The 23,710-nt window shown below is 44.2% G+C and overlaps 1 protein-coding gene across 3 annotated transcripts in view; it reads left to right on the top strand.

Moving 5' to 3' along the window:
• The window catches only part of nf2a (NF2, moesin-ezrin-radixin like (MERLIN) tumor suppressor a), a 37,326-nt gene extending 13,900 nt beyond the window's left edge, over positions 1 to 23,426 (top strand). Inside the window, exons 4-16 of one of the 3 annotated variants that reach the window (XM_048243085.1) lie at positions 1,109 to 1,192; positions 3,537 to 3,605; positions 4,024 to 4,106; positions 4,386 to 4,461; positions 4,880 to 5,014; positions 5,126 to 5,200; positions 5,687 to 5,800; positions 8,818 to 8,940; positions 10,305 to 10,522; positions 12,356 to 12,461; positions 13,285 to 13,412; positions 14,407 to 14,566; positions 22,787 to 23,426. In XM_048243085.1, the coding sequence (XP_048099042.1) occupies positions 1,109 to 1,192; positions 3,537 to 3,605; positions 4,024 to 4,106; positions 4,386 to 4,461; positions 4,880 to 5,014; positions 5,126 to 5,200; positions 5,687 to 5,800; positions 8,818 to 8,940; positions 10,305 to 10,522; positions 12,356 to 12,461; positions 13,285 to 13,412; positions 14,407 to 14,566; positions 22,787 to 22,837 (1,422 nt within the window). In that variant the 3' untranslated portion in view covers positions 22,838 to 23,426. Of the gene's footprint in view, positions 1 to 1,108; positions 1,193 to 3,536; positions 3,606 to 4,023; positions 4,107 to 4,385; positions 4,462 to 4,879; positions 5,015 to 5,125; positions 5,201 to 5,686; positions 5,801 to 8,817; positions 8,941 to 10,304; positions 10,523 to 12,355; positions 12,522 to 12,685; positions 13,203 to 13,284; positions 13,413 to 14,406; positions 14,567 to 22,786 lie in introns of those variants that run through there. The other 2 variants (XM_048243084.1, XM_048243086.1) reach the window with 2 other exon arrangements.
• The last annotated feature ends 284 nt before the right edge of the window (positions 23,427 to 23,710 follow it).

Raw genomic sequence — 23,710 nt, 5'->3', positions numbered from 1 at the left:
CCGAGCGCCACCGTTGAAGCAGACAGCTCACTGCGCTGGGATTAGTGTGTGCTTCACCTCACTGTGTGTTCACTGTGTGCTGTTTGTGTTTCACTAATTCACCGATTGGGTTAAATGCAGAGACCAAATTTCCCTCACGGGATCAAAAAAGTATATATACGTATACGTACTTATACTTAAACCATCCTCAGGAATGAAGATGCAGAAAAGGAAAATGTGGTTTGCTGCAACAACAATTACATTACCAGTATGTTGATGTAGCCATGTACTCTATATGCAGGGGAGAAAGACTGACATGGATGTTAGGGTATTTCAAGAAAGAAAGAGCAGTATGACTTAAGTACACGATAAACCTATGCCTTGTTTACTTAGAAGTGGGTGTAGTAAAGGAGTAAATCACCAAATATCAATCTGATACCCATGCAGAAAGATGATAATGATCATGAGAATGACCAGAACAATGACGGCCCCCCAAGAGGTCTCATTCCAACATATTCGTCCCACCACCTAATATAAGTCTGACACCCCTGGCTGAAATGTAACTGTACACCTTCTTCCTTATTTTGGGAAATGGGATATATCTAGCCCCGCCGACTCTCCACACATCATTCACCTGTTACTGGCTGCTGCAGCTGACACTTTAACTATCTTGGTTGCGTATTTATGAAGAATTGTCCCATCCCCAGGTACTCAGGATTGATTCTGTACCCTTAAGACACATTAATGGACTAATACCTGAATTGGCCCACCTGGGCTGTGTTTGGTCAAAACGTAGATTCCTTGGCAGAAATCTTTTGGCCTTTGACAGTGATTGGTCATTTCAAGCATTTCAAGGTTGAAAATTTTATTTTCACCAGGGAGCATCTTTAAATCTTCTTTTCACTGAAGTGTGCTGTGTTTGTAGAGCTGTTTTTGACGCTTACATAAATGCTGACTTAATAACCCTGTCTAATGTGATCATATTCTCTCCTGTCTGTTAATTTATTTGAGTCTTGCATGGGCGGCTTCAGCTTAGGTCGTTTTTTGTTTGTTTGTTCGTTTGTTCTGTAATCCATCTCAATACCTGAGGTTGGTTTTGACTGCCAGTAAAGTCATCTCTGCCCCCCAGGTGAAGAGGAAGATCCTGGAGGAGGAAATCTACTGTCCCCCTGAAGCCTCCGTGCTCCTGGCCTCCTACGCCGTCCAAGCAAAGGTCAGACCCCTTGCTAACAACGCCCTTTAAGCTCCAGTAAAACCCGGCCCCGTCAGACAAGGACCACCTGTTTACTGGCACTTCCAGAATATGTTTTTCTAAACGGTCTTTGTGTGGGTCTCGTCAAACTGTCTAGGGTGTGTAGAAGTGAAATTGGACCAAAAAGTGGGAGTAGAAAAAAAAAAAATAGATTCCCAAACAGGCTGTCAGTTTGATTGACAGCCTGTGGTACTGCAAGAAGCAATGGATTTATAGAAAGGCTTTTATTAACCACACACACACACACACACACACACACACACACACACACACACACACACACACACACACGCACACCTCACCTGCGGCCAATTTGGAGGCCTACCGACGCATGGACACGTTTGCCTGTAAGCCACTAATCATCTCTACTCCCACTCTCTGGTCAAGCAACTCAAATCAGACATGGCACAATACAGACCCCCAAAACATCCACGCCGTTTTAAGCCTCGCCACTGTTTACTTCCTGTCAATTTAGGTGTGCAGTGCACCTTCAGCAATGTATGCGGTTGGTTGGCCAGGCCAGTGAAGAGGAGCTATCACTTCACTGCCTTAGCTATAGTCCATGCATCTTGTGTGTGTGTGTGTGTGTGTGTGTGTGTGTGTATGTAAGCAGGGATTACAGAAAAAAAAATCCCACTGACCATTTAATGTCCCTTTGTGAGGGATAGTTGCTTGTCTGAATGCTTCTCTCCTTGCCGTATTAATTGGTAATTTATGAACAGAACAGCAAAGAGGCGCTAGGGAGCGCATGAATGGAATACACAATTGGGTGCTGGAGCCAGTGACTCATTAATGGCCAAAGACAGTCGGTCTGGTGAGAAAGGGAGGGAGGGACAAAGAGACAGGAAAAAAGGGAACGCTTCACATAAATGCAATGCAAAGTTTGACTTTGTGCAAATTCCCTTTTCGCAGCATTTCCACTGTAGAAGATCCCAGTTAATCCCAGGAGAATTCTCACTAATTGTTTTCTGGGTGGGTGGAGTGTGTGTGAGTGGGAGGTGGGGTGGGGGTTATTTGACAATGCTGTAGAAATGTATTCTTTGGTGTGGTTGAGCAGCATATCTTTCTTTGGTCCTGGAAACAGTTATGAAGATGAGTGAGTCGAGTAGAGGAAATGAGCAGCAATATGCATGTCTAGGTAAGGGGTTGTAAACACTCGCTGGTTTTTCATTAAAGGCAGTGGTGGGAAGAGCAGGTGGAGGAGGTAGTAGTAGAAGTGGGTCATTCGTCTCGTGGAACGTAAAAGTTGTAGAAGGAGATTAGAGAGAGATAGAGACGGGGGAGAAAGCAAGAGAAAGAGAGAGAGAGAGAGAGAGAGAGAGAGAGAGACAAACATACATGAGGGGATGAAGGAGAGAGGAGATAGATGAAGAGAGAGAGCACTTCTATTTGAGCAGGTGTGGATACAGTGCGGGCTGCTTGGCATGCACAGCACAGCCACACACTGCTCCTCTCTGCGAGGCTTGACAGTCAGTTTGAGACAACAGCTGCTCCCACCCCAAAAAAAATCTAGCAGGCAGGAGAGCCTCCAGAAAGAGCCATCCAGTGGGTAAGGGTGTCGTGTGGAGTGGATGAGGGTGTGTATGTCTGTATGGGGGTTGGGGGTAGAGAGATATCCAGTAGGTGAGTGTCATGGAGACCACAAGTAGAACTGAACGGGCTCAAGGGCACAACGTTGGAAGCCAAATTGAACCCACAGCTTTCAGGCTACTGCACACTAGCCCAACTACTTAGTCACTACCCTACCACCGCCCCGTTCAAGTGTCCCCACTTGCTCCATTGTTCAGTGCATTGAATCAACATACAGAGGTCAAGTTGAAAACCAGTGGCAGTCTCATGGTAAAATTAAAAATAGACAACATACCTGGCTCTTAGCTTTCTGTTAGTGTTGTGTTCTAAAAGATACAGATTGATCATTTGTTCTCTATCCTCAAAAAACTTTTGGACCCAAATGTATTCAATTCCCACGGCATCAGCTCCTGATACATTAGTCATGTCTCTGCATGGCCTAATGAAACAGTTTAATGACATTATTTTCTGACGGCTTGGGCGCCTAATGTGTGTAGAAGAAATGGAATGATTTTTTTCATTGATTAATGACTGACTCCATTTATTTTGCATAATTTGCTTGTTACATTTGCCAGCATGTCTCCACTCTTTTTGAAGATTTGCTTTCTTCCCTTTCTTTCTTTCTCTCTCTCTCTCTCTCTCTCTCTCTCTCTCTCTCTCTCTCTCTCTCTCTCTCTCTCTCTCTCTCTCTCTCTCTCTCTCTCTCTCTCTCTCTCTCTCTCTCTCTACCCTGCAGTATGGGGACTATGACCCTAACGTTCACAAACCAGGCTTCTTGGCTCAGGAGGAACTTCTACCAAAGAGGGTGAGAATCATTCATCATTTCGCCGTCCTCATTCAGGCCGTCTGGCCAAGTGCACAAAGGTCCCACACCAGCCATTTCAGACCCATTCTCCCCTTGGACACCCACCAAACCACTGAATTCAAGCCAAGTAACAACAGCAGCATCAGATGAGTGCAGTAAAGTTCGAATGCTATGCGTCAATGGTCTAACAGATACCTAAGATCATTTGTCCCATCAGCTGTTGGGTTTCTTAACAAGTTATAGGTCAACTTGCATTTGTTTATCATTGCTTATATTTACATTCAATCTGGAACATATCACCATATTACAATCTTCCACAAGTGTGTGTGATTTTACATTTTGAATATGTGCTCCTCATGTATTGGTTTGATTGAGTGTATTTGTGCTTAAAGACTATCCAATCCAATCCTGTCTCCAGGTGATCAACCTGTACCAGATGACTCCGGAGATGTGGGAGGAGAGGATCACGGCCTGCTACGCCGAGCACCGTGGGAGAACAAGGTTAATGGCGGAATATTCTGGAATCCACATCAGCAAGCGTTGCCCATGGCAGCACCAGTGTAGACCTGATTGTTCCTGTATGATCGATTCATTGCTGTGCTTGGTGTGCGAGATCTCTAAAGTCTGACCTTTGGGGAACGTCCAATTAATACAACTGAGCCTTTGATTTTGTGTTCCAGTTCAATAAATGGCAAATAAGACGCTAATGACTGCACTTTTCATCCACCACTGTTATGCCCTTCACTGACGCCGAGGTTGATTTCCTATTCTCTGAACCAGGGATGAAGCGGAGATGGAGTACTTGAAAATTGCCCAGGACCTGGAGATGTATGGGGTCAATTACTTCTTCATTAGGGTAAGGTAACTCTCCCACCTGACAGTGAGTCTGGGTGAGTGTCTGATCCCCCCCCCCTAAGAGGAGTTGAGTGAGGTGGGGCTGCTCCTGAGCATTTGGGTGGAAATGAATGTGCAATCAGGCCTTTTGTTATTTCCATCCATTTACATCAAGTTAGTAAACCCCAGTAAACGTGCTTTCACACTTTTTCCCTCCATTTACTTTGATTATAGAGGTGTCAGAGATATACCCTAAACACATTTATGTTGCTTGCATCAGTGTCGACATGCAACCTGAAAGGTGTCCTTTCATATGCAGATCTGTTTGAGTTGATTGGTCTTACAGCTCAACATAAAGACATACTCAGAGAGTGTTACTGTGAAGGCAATACCTAGATGAACACAAATGTACCTGTTCCTACTGTGATCTCTGTGCACAGAATAAAAAGGGAACCAACCTGTTGCTGGGCGTGGATGCAGTGGGATTGCATATCTACGACCCAGACAACAAACTCACCCCCAAAATCTCCTTCCTTTGGAATGAAATCCGCAACATCTCCTACAGCGATAAAGAGGTACGTTAGCCTCCTCTGAGGTCAGCTAACATCCCTTTTTTTCTCTTATAATTGATTATTTGTGTTGCAAGCTGTAAATACAAAATACTCTTCTGTTTTGTCTGGTCTTAGTTTGCCATTAAGCCCCTGGATAAGAAGACAAACGTGTTCAAGTTCAACTCCTCCAAGCTCCGGGTAAACAAGCTGGTGAGTCTAGCCGTGCGTCTGGCACCTGGACCGTTTGCCAGGGGGTCTCTCTCAGTGGGGGTGCAGCTCCACCGGCCCTGAGTTGCTGCACATTTCATCACACCGTAATCCAGCCAAATTCCCACGAAGCTCTGCTGCAAAGTCCAAACCCCGATGTCTCCTGTAATCAAACCCACCTGCACTCGGCCTGACAGGACCACAGGGATGTTTTTTTAAAGCAGCGCTCAACACCCCTTGGCTCTTAATATGCTTATTAGCCCTCTTCGAGCCAAGTTGGCAGCCAGTGCCCTACATATGCCTGGGTAAAGTTTAATGACCACGATATGAGCAGTGTGGAGGAGAAATGTCGGGCCCCAGACACCCCCTGTAGTTTAATCACAGTCGTGTTCTTGAGGAGTGGCTCAGCTGTTGCAGTGCTTAAGTGCTGATTTGGAGGCCCTTCACCTCCTCTTCCTCCTCCTCCTTCTCCTCCTCTTCCTTGTGTAGATCCTGCAGCTGTGCATCGGGAACCACGACCTGTTCATGAGGAGGCGGCGGGTGGACTCCCTGGAGGTGCAGCAGATGAAGGCACAGGCGCGCGAGGAGAGGGCCCGCAAACAGGTGAGCAGCAGCAGCAGCAGCAGCCAACACTCCTACACCATCAGCATAAGCTCATGCCTACACACACACACACACACACACACACACACACACATACACATACACATAAACGTGATCAGAATTAATCACAAACACACACACAAACGTGATCAGAATTAATCTCACATACAGTACTCACACGCACACCTACATACAGGAGACCTCTGCACACACATGTCAGTCACCATCCCTCTGCCCCGCATTTGCACAGACACCTTCACATAATACAGTATGGATGCCTGATTCAGGCCAGCTGGCACACATTCGCAGATTCTGATGCACCACTGTGTGATGGGCACACACATTCAGACACACACTCTCACGCACACATGCACATCTCCTGTGTCTGCCATTTCACTCACAGACCCTCATACATGCTTTCATCACCTTCCGCCTGGAGCTGGTTCAGAACTCCTCCTCAGCTACTTCAGGTCCAAACACTAGCAGCACACCACCCCCACCCTCCACCACCTCTATTGTCCTCACCTATGAAGCCCTCTTTGCCTTTCTAGATCCAGGGTTTCCACAGGTCATGGAATTTCTAAAATATAATGGAATTTTGGAAAGTCTATTCCAGACATGGAATATCAGGGAATTTTGTTGTAAATCTACTTGCCAAAATACATTAATACAAATAAATTTCCACGCAAGATTGGTTATATCTGGTTAGTAGCTTTACTGCTTGCTTGAGTAGTTGTGGTTAGCCTAACTGTTTATTCAATGCCCATTCATCTCCGGTGCAAAAAAGTAAAAGATTTTTGAATGCTGTGCGGCTGCTCTGAAATCTTTGGTCAGTATATTGTACCATTTAATTCATTATATTGTAGGTCATGGATTATAATTTTTTTTTTTTGGTCAAGGAAAGTTATGGAATTTTACATTTGACTTAGAGTGGGAACCCTATAGATCATGTCTAAATATTTTTCATCTAAATAGGTTTCTTCTTTGCATGTAGTTTTAACTAGCGCTTGTGGATGGAGTGTCAAACTGTGTTTATAGACAATGGTTATCGGAAGGTTTCCTACGCCCATACACTGACTTCCTTTACAGGAAAGGGTCTGTTTTCACTGCAATGCCATTTGAAGCCCTGCATATCAAGGCCATCCGATATTGATTTTCAGCTCTGCCCCTTGCATACAAAATGTGCTGCTGTAGATGATGATATTGTTCTTTAACCTAATTGGTTGTGAGATGTTCCTCCTTGAGTGTTCTGGTAGCAACTGGTAGCATCATCACCTGGTATGGGAACTCCACAGTTAGAGATTGTAGTACTCTGCAGAGAGTAGTGCGCTCAGCTGAATGTACTATAAGAACTCAACTCCCTGCTCTACAAGATATCTATTCCAGAAGAGTACTCCTAAGAGCCCAAAAGATTCTGAAGGACTCTTCTCATCCTAACAATGGATTATTCCTACCGCTGAAATCAAGAAGACGCCTATGTAGTCACAAAACCAGAACTGAGAGACTCAGGAGAAGTTTTTATCCCCAGGCCATCCGAACTCTGAACTCACACTATACTGACTTTGCACTCATTCACTACTCAGCACTCATGAGCCCCCCACACACACACACACACACACACCTACAAGACTTTTTAGCACTTTTACATCCTTCTCCTCCTATGCTACAGACCTTTTTATTTATTTTCTTATTTCATCACACGCCAAAACACACACACACACACACACATATCTGACTTTCTCCAACTTTTTGCACATCTCCATAGAACTTTTTATTTATTATTTTTGATTTCTCCTCCATCTACCCATGTCCTTGATTGCCTAGCCTTTCTGCCCCCACCCCCATCCCCAACACACACACTTACATCATCACTGTCATCACTTCACATACATCATACATACAGTACTCTGCTTGCAATAGTAAGTCCCTGCCCCCCTACATACACGGCACATTATTTCATCAGGAAGCTTCTCCAACACACATCCCCAACATACTTACAGCACACTGCCCACACACACACTACACAGCACACTATCCCATCTCCCCGGTCACCCCCCCAACACACACACCAAGACCCCTGGCAGTTGGGTTAGCCCCTTGAGCCGTGGATCTGCCCAAGGTTTCTTCCTTGGTAAGGGAGTTTTTCCTTGCCCCTGTTGCTCTTGGGTGCTCCTTGTTGGTGCCCCACCCCCCCCATTAATGCACAAATAGGCTGACACCAGACATAATTTCACTGCATTCCTTACTTCCAGTAACTATATGCATGTGACAAAAACTTCCTTGTATCCTTGTATCCTCGTGTTTTCCTTAGCATTGCACTTTTTCGGCCTTTTGTTTCCTGCGGGAACACTAACAAAGTTCCAGCAGCAAAACTAAAGTTTTCTGGAGCGAGGCCCCATTTTATACCGGTTCATCATACACAATTACATTTTTTCTAGACAAAACCATTACATACAGGCATATGACAATACCTGAGCACTTCATGGAGAAAAACCCATGACCGTCACACTGTAGTTTCCAGCAGAGAGAATAGACAACTCAAGGATTAAGCACAATGCATCCCTTAGGCTTCCTTGCTATTGAAGGCTGCATCACATGATATTAATTATATCTCAGCGCTGTTCTCTATAGAAGCATAGGCACTGCATATCACATAGTCACTTGTCTGCCTCAGGGAAAGCCCCCACTATCGTACAGGGGATGTCACATGATCTTTATTAGAGAGCTGTTTATGGAGAGAGATGTACAGGAATGTATGTTGCATTCAAGGACTCTCAAATACTGAAGAAGAACATCAACACGTGCTATTTAGGGAGTCTCAAAATATGTTTCCTATGTTCCTTTTGTAACTAGATATGAGTTTATGTGATTTGTAGATTGTCACGTTCTGTTTTTATTTACATTTTTACAGTGTCCCAACTTTGGAAACGGGGTTGTATTTTCTTTTTTCTTTGTGTGCCCCCCCTGATCCTTCTCTCTTTCCCCTCCATGTCTCTCTGTCCTCTGTGTGTGTGCAGGTGGATCGGCAGCGTCTGGAGCGAGAGAAGCAGCTCCGTGAGGAGGCGGAGCGAGTGCGGGATGAGCTGGAGAGACGTCTGCTTCAGCTGCAGGACGAGGCCCACATGGCCAACGAGGCCCTAGTGAGTCCTGACCTTTGACCCGATCTTCAGGCCCCCCACTCATACACACAAATACACGCACATGTATGCTTATATACTGTACGTACACACACACACATACATACACTCTCTCTCTCTCTCTCTCTCTCTCTCTCTCTCTCTCTCTCTCTCTCTCTCTCTCTCTCTCTCTCTCTCTCTCTCTCTCTCTCTCTCTCGACTCGAAGGGAGTGAGTATTTGTGCTTGGTTTCTTTATCAAATATGGATGCCTTGTGTAGTTCCTCCTATTGGCAGTGGTCAGCCTTTCATTTGTAGAGTCCAGTGCACTAGACCCCATTTGGATGTTGGATGGATGTTTCTGTCTGAGCTCACTCCAAATGCCTCTGAAGCACGGTTGGGTGTAGATGTGATACTCAATCTTTTCAGTTTTTTCCCTCAACCTGCTTCTGGCCATCTCCATCTCCACTAGGCAGGTAAAAGTGAGATATTTTTAGCCACTTGCTGAATTCCACTTCCTCTTCACCAGTGGTCAGTAAACCACTGAGAGCTTGGATTGTTGTTCATAGCTGCACAGTGATGGAACAAAAAATACTCTCTTAGCTACAGTCCTGTGTTGAAGATAAGCTTATAATTATTGTTTCAGTTATGCAGATAGTGAACCTTGCGTCATTGTCTTCTAAGTCTATCCTTAGGATCCACAAATGATCCTTTCAATAGTCATTAAAAGCTAACCATTAGCACAATAATGGATAATGAATTGCTCTGAATTTAAAAATGCACCGCTACACATGCACAATCAGATCAATTAAACTGAATTCAATCAACAGTTAAATTGAATTAAACTACTGAGCCATTCTCTTCAAATACTCAGTGTCACTGCTAACGTCAAGCCTTTTTGTCTCAGTCAAAATAGTGGCATGAAGAGTGGAGTGCACCCTTGCTTGGCTGACTCTTGATTAATGATGAGCAAAGCCAGGTCTAAGTTTGGTCCCCATGAGACAGCACAGTTACATCTCTGCTAGATATAGAAGAAGGTTAGCATGTTTCATGAAGGTTAGATTAGGAAGTCATCTGAGGTCACTGAGGCATCAGTGTAGCGAAGGGAAAGGGCAGTGACCCCACCTGACCTTGAACCCGGATCTCCGGGGTACTAAACGTGTGGCTTGACCACCACGTAAAAAGAGCCAGGCACTTTAGTATGGTAGTCAGAGTGCATATTCAACCACTCGGTCACAGTCGGTGACCTACGGTCACTGGATCAGGAACCCTACCTGTGCCCATATTCATGAATCGACTTTGAGTTGATTCGCTGACTCACTGCTTACTTAAGCAGTGGTGGCCGTGGGGGTAAGAGCTGGCGTCTGAGTGTTGTCCTCTGCCTGTCCAGCTGCGCTCGGAGGAGACGGCAGACCTGTTGGCAGAGAAGGCCCAGATCGCCGAGGAGGAGGCCAAGCTGCTGGCCCAGAAGGCGGCCGAGGCAGAGCAGGAGATCCAGCGGGTCAAGGTGACGGCGATCCGCACCGAGGAGGAGAGGAGACTCATGGAGCAGAAGATGCTTGAGGCCGAGATGATGGCCCTCAAGATGGCCGAAGAGTCGGAGAGGAGGTAGGCACACACACACACACACACACACACACACACACACACACACACACACACACACACACACACTTGTCACAACCGCCCATCTAAAACTTTCAGTAAGGGTCTGCACCTACTCTATGAATCTGCATGACAGTTCACCACAGCTGTTGGGCGTCTACATTATTAGGCTGTGAAGAGGAGCCACTGAGAGTGGGAGTGAGGGGCTGTGCACAGAAATTAACTTAGGCAAACAATGTCATGAATGTTTTTAAGCTCACGTATGCCCGACCAGAAAAACTTTACCGATCCACTGGGAATTCACCCGACTCGCACAATTCTCCGCTGTTGCATGTGTAGCAGTATGTAGCCTACTCTGATGCTTGTGCAAAGTTGATCAAAAATAAACTGCTGGTGGTGAATATGCTTACTAAACTGCATTGTTGAAATATATAGTTTGTGATTTATTGCCATTTGAAGACATAGGCATTCATATGCCTGTTGAAAACGTATGTCCAGTAGATTTTCTGTATGGTATTTTGTCCAGTCAAAAAAAAAATGTGTGTATATATATATATATATATATATATATATATATATATATATATATATATATATATATATATATATATATATATATATATATATATAGACGACGTATGGAATGATTTACAACTGTATGTTGCATTTAGTGCTTAACACAAATTATATGTTTAATTCTATATGTATTTCTTTAGTGCAGATAATGTGGTAGTGGAAGTAATTGCATGAAGTGCTATAGTAGATTAAATTGAAATTGAGATGTGTAAGCAGTTACTTTGTTCGGGCTGCTTTGTTCATTGCTTTGTTGCTTTACCATGCATTGTTTATTGTGTAAAGTAATGCATGTTTATTTTCTGTTTATCTTTAAGGTTATCAACCTATTCCTTATTCCATAGTCCATAGTCCCTAATCCTATGACAATCAATTCATTCAACTCTATGCAACAACTCAACTGTTTCAACATATTACCAATGCCATCAGAACCATCTGGAAGAAAAATAAAACACCAAAAAGGAATTGAGTTGTCCCTTTGCATCTCTCATGTGTTGAACAAGCCATTTTTCAAGTTTGGGCAAAGCTGTACTGATTGCAACACCTGGACAACTTGACAGTCCTAAAATGTTCCTGAATAAAGTTTCATTGAGAGGAATTAATAGCCTTAGTTCTATAAGCCCCACGCCTCATTTACAGTCATACATTTAAATTAAGAAATTACCATAGTGTGAACCACAGGTAATTGTGTAATATCGGCTGTTGCAGGGTGTTACTGCAGTTTTATTTTTTTCAAATGCTAATTTTCTCACCACCACTGTTTAATACACAGCTTAATTGCATTAGAGTGTGTTTATTTATTTATTTTTATTTATTTATTTATTTATTTATTTATTTATGTATTTATTTACTTACTTACTTACTTACTTACTTACTTACGTAAAAGGAAGGGGATAAAGGCTCTGAGAACAGCAGCTGCACACAAATGACTTCGACTGATGTTCAAGAAGACGCCTTGAACTTCCAGCCATGCACACCCAGTGGCAATATTAATGAGAGCTTAAAAACGTTACAGGACAACATAGTCATTATCCAAGTCACTGGATCTACAGTAGTGTTTTGTTTGATTTTGATAGTCACTGACAAATTGATTGGCCTGTTGTCTCAGCAGTTACTGGTATACCTGTGTACCTGTGATTTGGTTTTGTTGTCTCCAGGTGCCTCAGCAGTAAGCACCAACAAAACGGGCAATAGACCTGCTGACACTGTGTGTTTGTGTGTGTGTGTGTGTGTGTGTGTGTGTGTGTGTGTCCGTGTCCACAGGGCTAAGGAGGCAGACCAGTTAAAGCAGGACCTCCACAAGGCTCGAGAGTCCGAGCGACGGGCCAAGAACAAGTTACTGGAGATCACCAGCAGGTCCCCCTACACGGTAAACACACAGCCTGTCAACACGCCCCATCAGACCCAACCAGGGACCCAACAGCATCAGGTAGAACTCATTATAAATGCTATGAAAACATTTTTGTCAGTTAATATTAATGTCAATCGCTGTTAGAATGAATGGCCAAGAATATCACATTGTTATGTATTTGTATGTGTTATATAAATAATGTAATGCATCATTTATATTACAAAATGGAATTGGCAACCAAGGACTGAACAGGCAGATGCTGCCAACCAAAAGGGGGTGAGAGACGGCGATAAGGTAAAAAGCACATAGAGGGCAATAGAAGAGAGGTTGATGGACAGAAAGAGAGACTGATTCAGATGGGCAGAGACGGAAATGGCATTAGACTGGGAAAGTCAGTCAGGAGTGAGAAAGACTGGCACAAATGCAGTTAGTTTGCACAGCACCTGGAGGGAAGGAAGTCCAAAATTGGTTTAAACAACAATTAAGAAGCAATTTCAGGGCGCGCTCTAATGTGGTATGATGTTTTCATCCCCAAGCCTCGGCAGGCATCGCCATTCTAGTCCGCGCGCAGACCACGGCCACATCAAAAGGCAGAGCAGAGATTTTAGGCACACCACTCCAGTGTTTCCAGCCCCAATCATCTCCTAGCCATGACCGCCGTTTCCTGGGTATAAGCAGCCTGCCTCTCGCGTGATTGACGTACCTCTCCTCTTGAACTCGTTTAAGGGCCATATGGTCGAGACGTTAAGGTTGGGATGTCACGATGGCTGTGGTTCAAAAAGGGGGGTTAATGTGTGCCAGGGCTTATCTGGTTCTCTCTGTGGTTTTGTCTCTGCTCCAGCCCCTGCCGCTGTCTGCCAACGCCATGCCCCCCGACATCCCTAGCTTCAACTTCAGCACAGAGAACCTCAGCTTCGACTTCAAAGACACCGACATGAAACGCCTGTCAATGGAGATCGAGAAGGAGAAGTGAGTCCTCACGGGTGAATATGTTTGTGTGTGTGTGTGTGAGTGAGAGAGAGATTGATTGTTTGCAAGTGTTTTCTCTCACACACACACTGTAATGAAAAAAAAAAGATTGGGTGAGTGAGTGTTTTTTTAAGTGATGCTGTGATGATCATTTAGGCACCCTGTATATTGATCAGGAGTCCAAGCGCGCAGAACAGACTGAAGTGTCGACTTTCACACATCCAAAGAGTGTGTTCATAAATCTATCAGTTCATGACCTGACTTCAGATTACTTTTTTTATTTTCACCCAGTCACATCAGAATTCCTATTTCTACTGGAAAAATACATCACCCAAACACAAGAACAGGACTTGGCTTGAGCGTGTGTGCAGAAAGTCTGTTTTGTCATTTAGGAAGTGCACTGCAGCCAATTTATATTTTGCAGCTACAAGACGTTCATTGGTTATTTATTCTGAGCGTGATGTATGCTGCTAAAAGCTCGATTGTGCATGCATACCAAGATTGATGCAGCTTCATAAGTGTACCGATTACATTTTTTCACTGACCCATTTTTCATACTCAGCCACCCAGCCAGGCTGCACGGTGCAGCAAACACAAACTCACACAGAGGAGAGGGAGATGGGAAGTTGGGACTTGTGCAATAAACTCTGCTGAAACTGTGTGTGTGTGGTTGTGGGTGCCGTATGGGTGCATGCACACTCCAAAACGAATGTGTTAGAAACATAGAGATACAAGTTGTGCTATATTTTAAACACATACAGTACTGTGTACATCCTTAAAACAAATAGCAAAAGCAATGTGTTAGAAACAACACAAACTGTGTTGTCCCTATCTGGACATAGAGAAGTGTATCCATGTGATTATATGTGTATCTTTTTTTTTTCTGACACATGTTCGTGTGTGTCTGTGTCCTTGTGATTGTTCATGTGTTTGTGGTTTTCTGCTGCGTGTGTGTGTGTGTCTGCATGTATGTGTATGTGCACCTGTGTGGCAGGGTGGAGTATATGGAGAAGAGCAAGCACCTGCAGGTGCAGCTGAACGAGCTGAAGACTGAGATCGAGTCGCTGAAGCTGCGGGAGCGTGAGACGCCCCTGGACATCCTGCACAACGAGAACACCGAGAAGGGCAACAGCAAGCAGAGCAACTTCAAGAAGGTGCCCACACACACACACACACACACACACACACACACATGGCCACATGCCAGGTGACACTCTGGGCTTGTTTTGATGAACTTTTTCCTTTTTGCAGGAAGGTATGCAGTTTAAAATTTCATTATATATACAATGACAATACAAATATTCAATTCAATTGAATTTATCAGTTTACAAGTTGAAACAACAGAAACAAGTTGAGTTGTAGTGTAGTGACAGAGTAACCGTAGACCAGATTGTAGATGTAACCATAGATCAGGGCTATACAGTTGGCAGCCCGCGGGCCACATCTGGCCCAGAAGCAACCTCCGAGTGACCCAGCCCATGGTCCTGCCAGAAAGACAGAGAGACATTTCCTGCATCCCAAGTAGTAGCCTACAGACTGTGAATGCAACACTCTGCATAGTGTAGCAGCATTCAGTTACAGCTCTTATATTGTGTTTTGTCTTAAATTTTTTTTTTTTTTTTTTTAATGTGTTTGTAAATTCAATACGGCACTCTGAAAATGCTCGCAACTTTCTATCTTCTTTCAAATTAACGAACGGTTTCTCATAGATCAAAATTGACAATTACCGTGTTTCCATCCAACTCATGCGAATTAGTGATGTGCATCCGTGGTAATGCGCATAAATTAAATGCGCATTAGTCAGCGTTTCCAACACCTATTGATTCTAAGTATTTTGGGACACTTTGCCTATGTTTAGTGAAATGGACGCCCTCCTCCCTCGGAATAGCCTAGGCCCTAGGCCTAATTCATTCCTTCATTTTGAAAATATTTTGTTTAATATCGATTAGAAGGAAGGCGGAGAATGTTGCGCAATCGGGTGTTGGCAGCTTCCCATTGCCGGAGACCGCCATACACTTGGGAACGACCAAGGTCTCGGCAGTTTTTTTGTCAAATTTGGCACTTCACTGTAGAGCTTCATTTCTATCATTTCCGCTGGCTCGGGCTTCAGCCGGTAGGCTAAATGAGCGGTCAGGTGATGCGTTTCGGTTAGCTGCGAGAAAGATGCAGAAATGGATGCTTAGGAGGTGAAACAGAGGCTGGCCTCTTGTGACTGGCGTTTTAGTTGCACTGGCAAAGAAAGCAAAGTCTGAGGTGTGGAAAAGTTTTGATCATGAGAATAATGAGCCAGTGGTTATGTAAAATCCAAAGATGCAACATTCTGTAGAACAACAGGGAATTCGTCGCTGATGAGGCATGTTGATCAAAGCTGTCAGTGATCAGGATCACATCGTTTGTTAGGCTACAGCAACAAAATCAAACCCTGCAAAGGTGAAACAAATGGTTACGGAAAAGAAGTGTGTCAGCTTTCGCTGTAAAGACATTAGGCCTTTTTAATATCAGAAATGGCGAGGGTTTGAAAAAGCTGGCGAAAGAACTAATTAATGTCGGGGCTGCGTATGGGAGGGTTCCCGCAAACTTCAGAATGCTGAGAGGACTTGGGCTATTTTATTTCTTTGTTCCAACTTCCGAGTGGCTACGTTAGTCATGAATAAATGATGTCAAATGTTACTCATTCTTGACAAAAGGCAAAAGAGCTGCGTGCCTGCGGACATTTGAATAATGTCGGGCTGTAAACGGGTTTGGGCTTTTAAAAAGCTGTCAGTCTCGGGCTCGGTCAGGGCTCGGGCTGATTTCTGTGGGGCTCGGGTCTTGTCGGGCCTAAATTTTTACGCCCGATTATAGCTCTACTTCACTGACCAACAGTGGGTGGAGACCTTTAGATTCACAAGTCAGGGTTTGAAGAATTATGATGAATGATAGACCTGGCTGTTGCCCCGAGTACTCGTTGTCGGATGCCTATCCCAAAAAACAAGCCATCGCATCTATCTATCCATAAATTGCAGGAACGTCTGTCTGTCTGTCTGCGTGTCGTTGGTCCGTTCGATTTCAAACTTGGCAGGTGTCTTGCTACTGGCATGAGTAGTGTCTTGCTACTGGCATGAGTCAGTGCAGTGCATAGTTTGACATTGGTTGGATAAGAAAAGCTAAATATATCGTTATAGGCTATATATCGGTAAAAGAAGCACACGTTGGCTTTCTCCGCTCTACACACAGCACTGCGCGCAGGACCAGAGAGAGGATAAGCAGAGATTTGGCAGCACTAAATCACGGTTAAAATGCAAGATGTTTGATTATCATCTGACCTCAACAATAAATAAATTACATGAAAAGTATGTGCAATAAACTGACACTTTGAATAGCCCAGGCTACATTGGACGTGAGACTTTGAATAAACAAACTACATTTCCGACTGCAAGGTCCCAAATTGAAACAAGTAATAGGCTAATGGTCCCGATTTCAGAAGACGTGCCACACAGCTAGACAACAAGTGGCAGACAGAGAAACGTCACTTATGCTACCAAACACTGCTTTTGAGTCACATCGTTGCAAATGTCAAACGATCACAAAATGGCTTGTCTTTACGATCAGGAAAGTTATGCAATAAGCTAGGCCTATAGCCTTAACTCAAAACATTTGTTATGCCATTCTGATCTGTAGAAATCACATGCAGTCATGCCTAAATTCTGCTTACTGCACATTAATTATAGGCTAATATATTATGATATTCAGTAGGCCTACATTATTGAATGCTTAGCTGAAATTATGTTTTTCCCTATCATCCTATTGTTAAAGCAGGCATACCTGCGGGCATGTAATCGGGCTACAGGTTTTCTACAGGAATGGCATGTTTGAACGGGCACTGCACTAGTATATAATACTTCCGATGTGTGCCGATCGAGTTGTTGGCGAAACCTTAGCGTCAGCAAAACAACTGTGCACCGATGTGTGTATTCAGTTTGTTTTATTCTACGAAAACAAGCAAGAGAACACATCAAGTTGCCTAATGTTATAGGGAAGCGCCAGAGATTGCTGAGATTCTCTGAAGGTTACGTCACATGATGCGAATAAACCGTTTCCATCAACTTTATTCGCATTATACCTTATGCGCATCAAGAGTTAATCCACCCCCCTCTAGCAAATCAAATATAGATGCGCATTAGGATTTTTGATGCGCATTTCACGTGTTTCCAACCGGGATTTCTTATTCGAATAGATTAAATGCGCATTAGGAAGTTGGATGGAAACACGCTAATTAACACAAGCAGCATGTCGAAATAAGACTTTTTTTTCATTCAAGAGCTTAACAACAGTGAGCATGATTAGCACTATGCAATCAATTTTGTTTAAATACTTAGTAAGGTCTCTAAATTGTAAACAGATCTGGAATCTGTCCTATTTGCTCAAAACCCTGTCTGCCACTATTTTCAGTTTGACTAATGGCACACTCTGCCGCTCTGTCCCATCATCCAATCAGAAGGCGTGCCCAGTGTGCGCACTGAATGACCTGTGAGTGTGATGCTCTGAATTAACGATACGATAATTCCCATCAACATTAATTTAAGAACAGTTTCAAAGGGCCACAGTGTAGCCTACTCATAGCACTCAGAGCGGCAGTTTAGAAATGCCACCAAAGGGTCACATCTGACACAGGCACATCAAAATGTTTTATGCACTTTTTGTTGTGCTCATGTCCAATGTGACAAAATTCAAAAGGAAAACAATAAATAAACATTAGGCTACTTGTTTTTCAAGAGGCCTACATTCATTTGTGTTGGTTTAAAACTGTGTTATTACCTGCTGCTTATCCTGCCAACCGCTGAAAATGTCTGGCCCAGCTCAATGTCTTGGTTTGAAAATCTGACTGAATTTGTAATTTAATAGCCCTGCCATAGACTATGATTGTAAATGCAAAGATGCAAATTCCTGTCAGCTGCACTGTAAAAAAAGTACCACTAAACACAAGCCTGCACAAAACTCATTGGAAAACAGTGCCCATCACCTCACAAGATGCATTTGAAGTCCCACCAAGGCACAGGCAGATGATCAGAGGCGATGCAGAGATGGGGTCTTGCTTGCTTGCTTGAAGGTAGACCTCCTGGCCTTCTTTCCAAAGGCTGTGATTACATGGTTCAGAGAGATGCTGCATCTCAATGAGGCAGACTCACTGAATCCAAACTAGCTCTTCCAGCTCCCCTCGGAGCTTTGCTCCATCGGCACTGCTGGAGGTGGAGATGGGGGGCAGTTGGAGAAGATGGAGGAGGAGGGAGTAGACACAGGACAAGGTGAGAGATATGTGAAAGACAGGAAGCAGGAAGAGAAGAAAGGAGGAGAGGTGGAGCAGCGAGGGGGATGGAGAGCATGCTGTGATTTCCGTGCAGGCAGCCCCATCGTCTCGCCCTTCATAAAACATTAGTGCTCTCTGTGCTTCTTTAGTTGCCTCCCCAAAGCAGGCCAGCCATTCCCCCATTCTTTTCATGCGCTTTCCAAGCATGTGTAATGTGTGCATGTCCCTCACTCCTATTATTTCCAAGGTGCTGTTTTCACTCAAACCCACGCTAATAGGCCTCCAGTTATAGAAAATGATCTCTCTCAGCTGGACATATAGGAGTTCCATAATTACATCCCACACGGATAAGAAAGTTCTTTGCACAAACAGAACTCAAACTCAAAAACTTTTTTTTTTGCTCTGTTGAAATTCCAAAACGTATAAGCTAACAAAGAATGCATCCTTATAGGAAGGGTGGAAGAAACCCCTGTCGTGATGATGATGATAAACTCCAGAAGCATTTGTCACAGAAAATGGGATCATATGTAGCCCAGATACTTAATTTGATCGTATGCGTGAGGGAGCACATAAACAGGAATAAGGAAACACATTATACACGAACACACACACACACACACACACAGAGAGACAGAAACACACACATTCCCCCTCTCTCCTCTCTTTCTCTCTCAGAAAGAGGACAAGCCTTATCTAGTGGTCACACATTTACCAAGACCCCAAAAAAAGCACCTTAGAGGTGCTTCACACCCCTGGGTTCATCCACAGGAGTCTCTCTCGTACCTCCACTCCTGGCTGTGAAATTCCACTTAAACAAGTCACACTAATTGATTTCTGTACTGTGATTACTCGTTCGGATTGATGTAGGGCTCTCGCGAAGCCGTACGGAGCTCGGATCAGCGTGATCGTTTAATTGGACTCGGGACTGGTGAGAATTAATCGCAGTTCTCAGGAGAGCGCACTTGGCTCCGCTGTTAGAAGGAAGGGGCCTTTTTCAGTTGAGTGAAAGACGAGTGACACAAACAAGTGCACACACACACACAGAAACACTCACACAGAGACATATAAACTGAAGAGTGTTGTATGTTTTCTGGGCCAGAGAGAGACAGGTGGAGTTGGTTTATAGAGTGGGTGAGAGGCCCGGGGGCAGGTGACATGGGCTGTTGGCTTTTCAGGTTGGAGCCGATGCTAGAGCAAGATTAATGGGCCCAGTCGCTCTGCTTCTCTTCCATCCTCTCTCTGTCCCTCAGTTTTCTTTTACTCTCCCCCACAACTCCCTTTCTCCTTCTCTCCCCTTCCCTCCTTCCTCTTGTCTTTTCCATCTGCTGGCCACGCTGGAGCGAGACCTAAGGCTGCAGAACGGCGGTCCCCACTGAAAAAAAAACAGCCTCCTTCTTTCCCTCCATCCTTCTCTCCCTCCATTCCTCTCTCCATCCCTCCCTGCCTTCTGAGCTGAGCTGCTTCCCAAATCAGGAGGTGTCTGCCTTTAAGTCCACAAGAGGCTTGCGGAGGCTCATTTTGGCATGGGCCCCTAGTCTGTGGGCATAGCTCTGTTTACAGATCCTTCATGATGTCTGCTCAACGGCCCATGACCACATCTAGTTACTGGAGGGAGAAAGCACTGGACGCTGGAGGAGCCAACACTCCAGAGCTCAGTGCACTCCTCAGGGCGGCCATACCTGCACTGGCTGAGGGGCTTTAATGATTTCATAGCCTCTTTCAGCAAACAGGATTGTGTGCAGAAATAAAGTGGAACTTGGACAGGTAGTTTACTTTCTTGTTTGTATGAGGTGCAAATCTAAGCTTATCTCGTATGCTTTGCTCTGAAGATTTTGTCGACATCTTTCTCTCTCCTAGCAATTTTGTAATGCTCTGCAGGAGGTCAAGTATGAAGTGCTGAAGTATGACCACTCGAACAGGCATAATAATTTTTAGATGCCACATTTTTTCATACCGAGTAATTGGAGAAACCCAACACAAAATATTTAACACATTAGAGCAGCGTGTTTATGCTCCATCTACCTCTCTCACCTCCCTCCATCTGTTTCCCTCCATTCCTCTTCCTCAGTGGCTCTGTCTCTCCTCTTAGCCCCCCTCTCTTTCTCTCTCTATAACTGCACCCAATGCATTATGCATTTGTTGGTGCAAGTTGAAAACTTTCGTGAGAAGAAAAACAAATTCGCCAGCCACCAGTTTTTGAGCTTTTTGTATTTGCGGGTCCCGAATTAAGCTCTGCTAAAGCTGCACAGCCTTTAAAAATGCAGTCAAGGGGTGACTGATCATGACAGCACAGTCAAGCTCTTCTAGGGGAAAGTTGTGTTTGGAATTAAGCACTAGATTTTGGCTCTCTCTACCCTCAGAAAGCTGAGTAAGCTCTACCCTTAAGAGTCTGTCAATATCTCAATTACATTATGATTTACAATCTCAAGAGTGAAAATAATGTAAGGAATGTTGTGTCTAGTGTCTGGCCAACACTTGATTGTTGATCGATTTGAAAAACAATGGGGGTTTCTGCCCTCCAGTTAGACGCATTTTTTGTGTCTTTAGTTATTTCAGGAATACCTCGTGTCCCAACTCAACTCTTCAGGGCTTTCTAAGTATCCCTGGCAATTAACCGTTCTTTGACACTGACGGTACCATGGTTGATAAGGACACTGCAGATGACTGCAGATGGTTTGATTTGAAGAACACAGCAGATTTTCTTTCACTTTAACATCTGCAGATGCAGGTGTGAATCAGAGTGCAAGAGAGAGTGCAAGCGCCCAAAGAGAGATGGTGCTGATTGGTCTTTAAAAGCCCCAGCCCTCTGTCACATTAACCAGACCATCTGGTCAGACTAGCACATCTGTAGCATCTGTCGCAAGGACACCGGTTCTCCTCCTCTGAAAACTGTACAGTTCTGTTGGGTTGCCCAACAGGGCTCAGTGTTTCCCATTCGTTGACTTATTTGTGGCGGCCCACCACAATATCAACATTGACCACCACACAATGGTTTTTCCAGGTTGTACTAAATTGTGCCCAAATCTGGATAGCATCATAACCATGCTACGCTAATTTGTTAAAAACTGTTGCATTCAAGGTCATTCTGCAAACCTACCACCACAAATAGAATTCTGTGGGAAGCACTGGGGCTTATGCCTGGTCTTAAGCTACAGTGTTCTAAGTCCAACCTAATAGATACGGCAGTTGCACCATCTAGGCTTAAGCCTTCCTCTCGCTAAGACCGGTGGTGAATCGTACATCTACTCAGTTTTCTGTCTAGAAACCAGGATGGAATTCTTAGTCATACAAAGAAGTGCAAACAACAAATGGAAATGCTGCTTTTTGAGGCTTTAACCACTGTTTAGTACGATACAAATGGGTAGACTGTGGCTGTCTGTGGTATTTGTCTCCATGGCCATTTACACAGCACCTTTTGCCTTGGCCAATAATGTTCCATTCAGTCATTGTCACCGCAGTACGGCTAAGCCTCAAGGTGTCACCACACACGCCCCATAGTTTCCTGGGTGTTGCGTGACGGGAAAATAGGTGTGCCTGGTGCAATGCCAAAGGAATCGGATGATGAAAAGAATTGTCACCAGATCAGGCCTCAATCTTGCGACACACTGAACTCAGATCTGACATCGAGACTGACTGACGCATGCTCGTGTCTGGCACCTGATATACAGCGGTGATTGCTGGTAGAATCTGCTTTGATGTGGCTTCACCAAGAAAGAAAGAAAGGAAAAAAACAACGATTTTCATGGAAATTTTAAGCAAGGAGCATGAAACTGTTGATGCATTTCTGGATACATATGCAGATGTCAACAGTAACATTATGTATAAGTATAAGCTATGGATACAGAAGCAAAGTATTATCTCAGATAGAATTCTGAAAAAGAATGGAATTTCAGATGATGTTTCAGAAAAGCCATTCATGGTTTTGAAGGTAATGAATGAGATTTGTTGGGATGGAATAAACAACTGGGTACCCACACACTCTGAACTCTGAAATTGCTTTCATCTATTTTTTTTTTTTTTCCCATTTCAGACTCGAGTGTGTTTCATCCATTTATCATTTCCATTCTCTGTTTCTTCTCTTCCACAGCTCACATTACAAAGCACCAAATCCAGAGTGGCCTGCTTCGAGGAGCTGTAGCAGAGTGGACCCTGATGGAAATGTGTGTGTGAGTGTGAGTGAGTGTGTGTGTGTGTGTGTGTGAACATGTGAGGGAAAACATATATTGTGTGAGTGTGCACATGTTGCATTGTGTTCCTTAGGGTATGGGCACAGTCGTCCGTTTAAGCACACCTATAGGGCTAACACTAAACTAAACCACCTTGATGAGACACTGACTAACTGCTGTTGCTGCTGCTCCGTGAGCCACAGTCCTCATGAATGTCTGCTGCGGCAGCGTTCACATGCGTCCAGCACACACCTCCTGTACAAGAGAAATCACTACTAGGCCCTGGCAAAGCCGTTCCATTCCATTAGTCCAGGCAATGCACTACATTCCAGCCGCCCGGCCGCTCAGCCCAGGCGGAGGTGGAGACCGAGGCGGTGAGGCCGTCTGAGAGACTAACTGTGAGGCACTCGGCTGCACGGTGACCATGCTGAGGGAGTGGGCATGGAACACGCTTCCTTGGCGTGCATCTAACCCCCCATTACCCCACCCCACCAGAAAATGTGCAGCTCTGCTGGGTGATTGAGTTTGTGCCTTAATTGTAGGGTTTACATTACAGGGAAAGTGACACTATGTCAATGCTGTTTTTTTTATATTTATTTTGTATGTATCTTGGGATAGCTGAGGTGAAAAATTAATCATGTTTTTTTTTTTTATGAGGTTGAGGATTTTATGTTTTTAATTCTTTAGTTAGTGTTCATTACTTAATGATTGTGTGACAGTTGAAGTGGTGTCTAGAAGATTTGTGTATTAATAAAAGAACATTGCCATTTTTTTAGATGAATAAATGGACTTTAGATTAATCAACTGTGTCTTCATCTAAACTGCTAAATAGCTCTTCATTTGAA

Source organism: Alosa alosa, chromosome 5, assembly GCF_017589495.1.
Source record: "Alosa alosa isolate M-15738 ecotype Scorff River chromosome 5, AALO_Geno_1.1, whole genome shotgun sequence".
Taxonomy (NCBI): Eukaryota; Metazoa; Chordata; class Actinopteri; order Clupeiformes; family Clupeidae; genus Alosa; species Alosa alosa.
The sequence above is the reverse complement of the archived record's forward strand: the minus strand, read 5'-3'. Positions and strand labels throughout refer to the sequence as shown.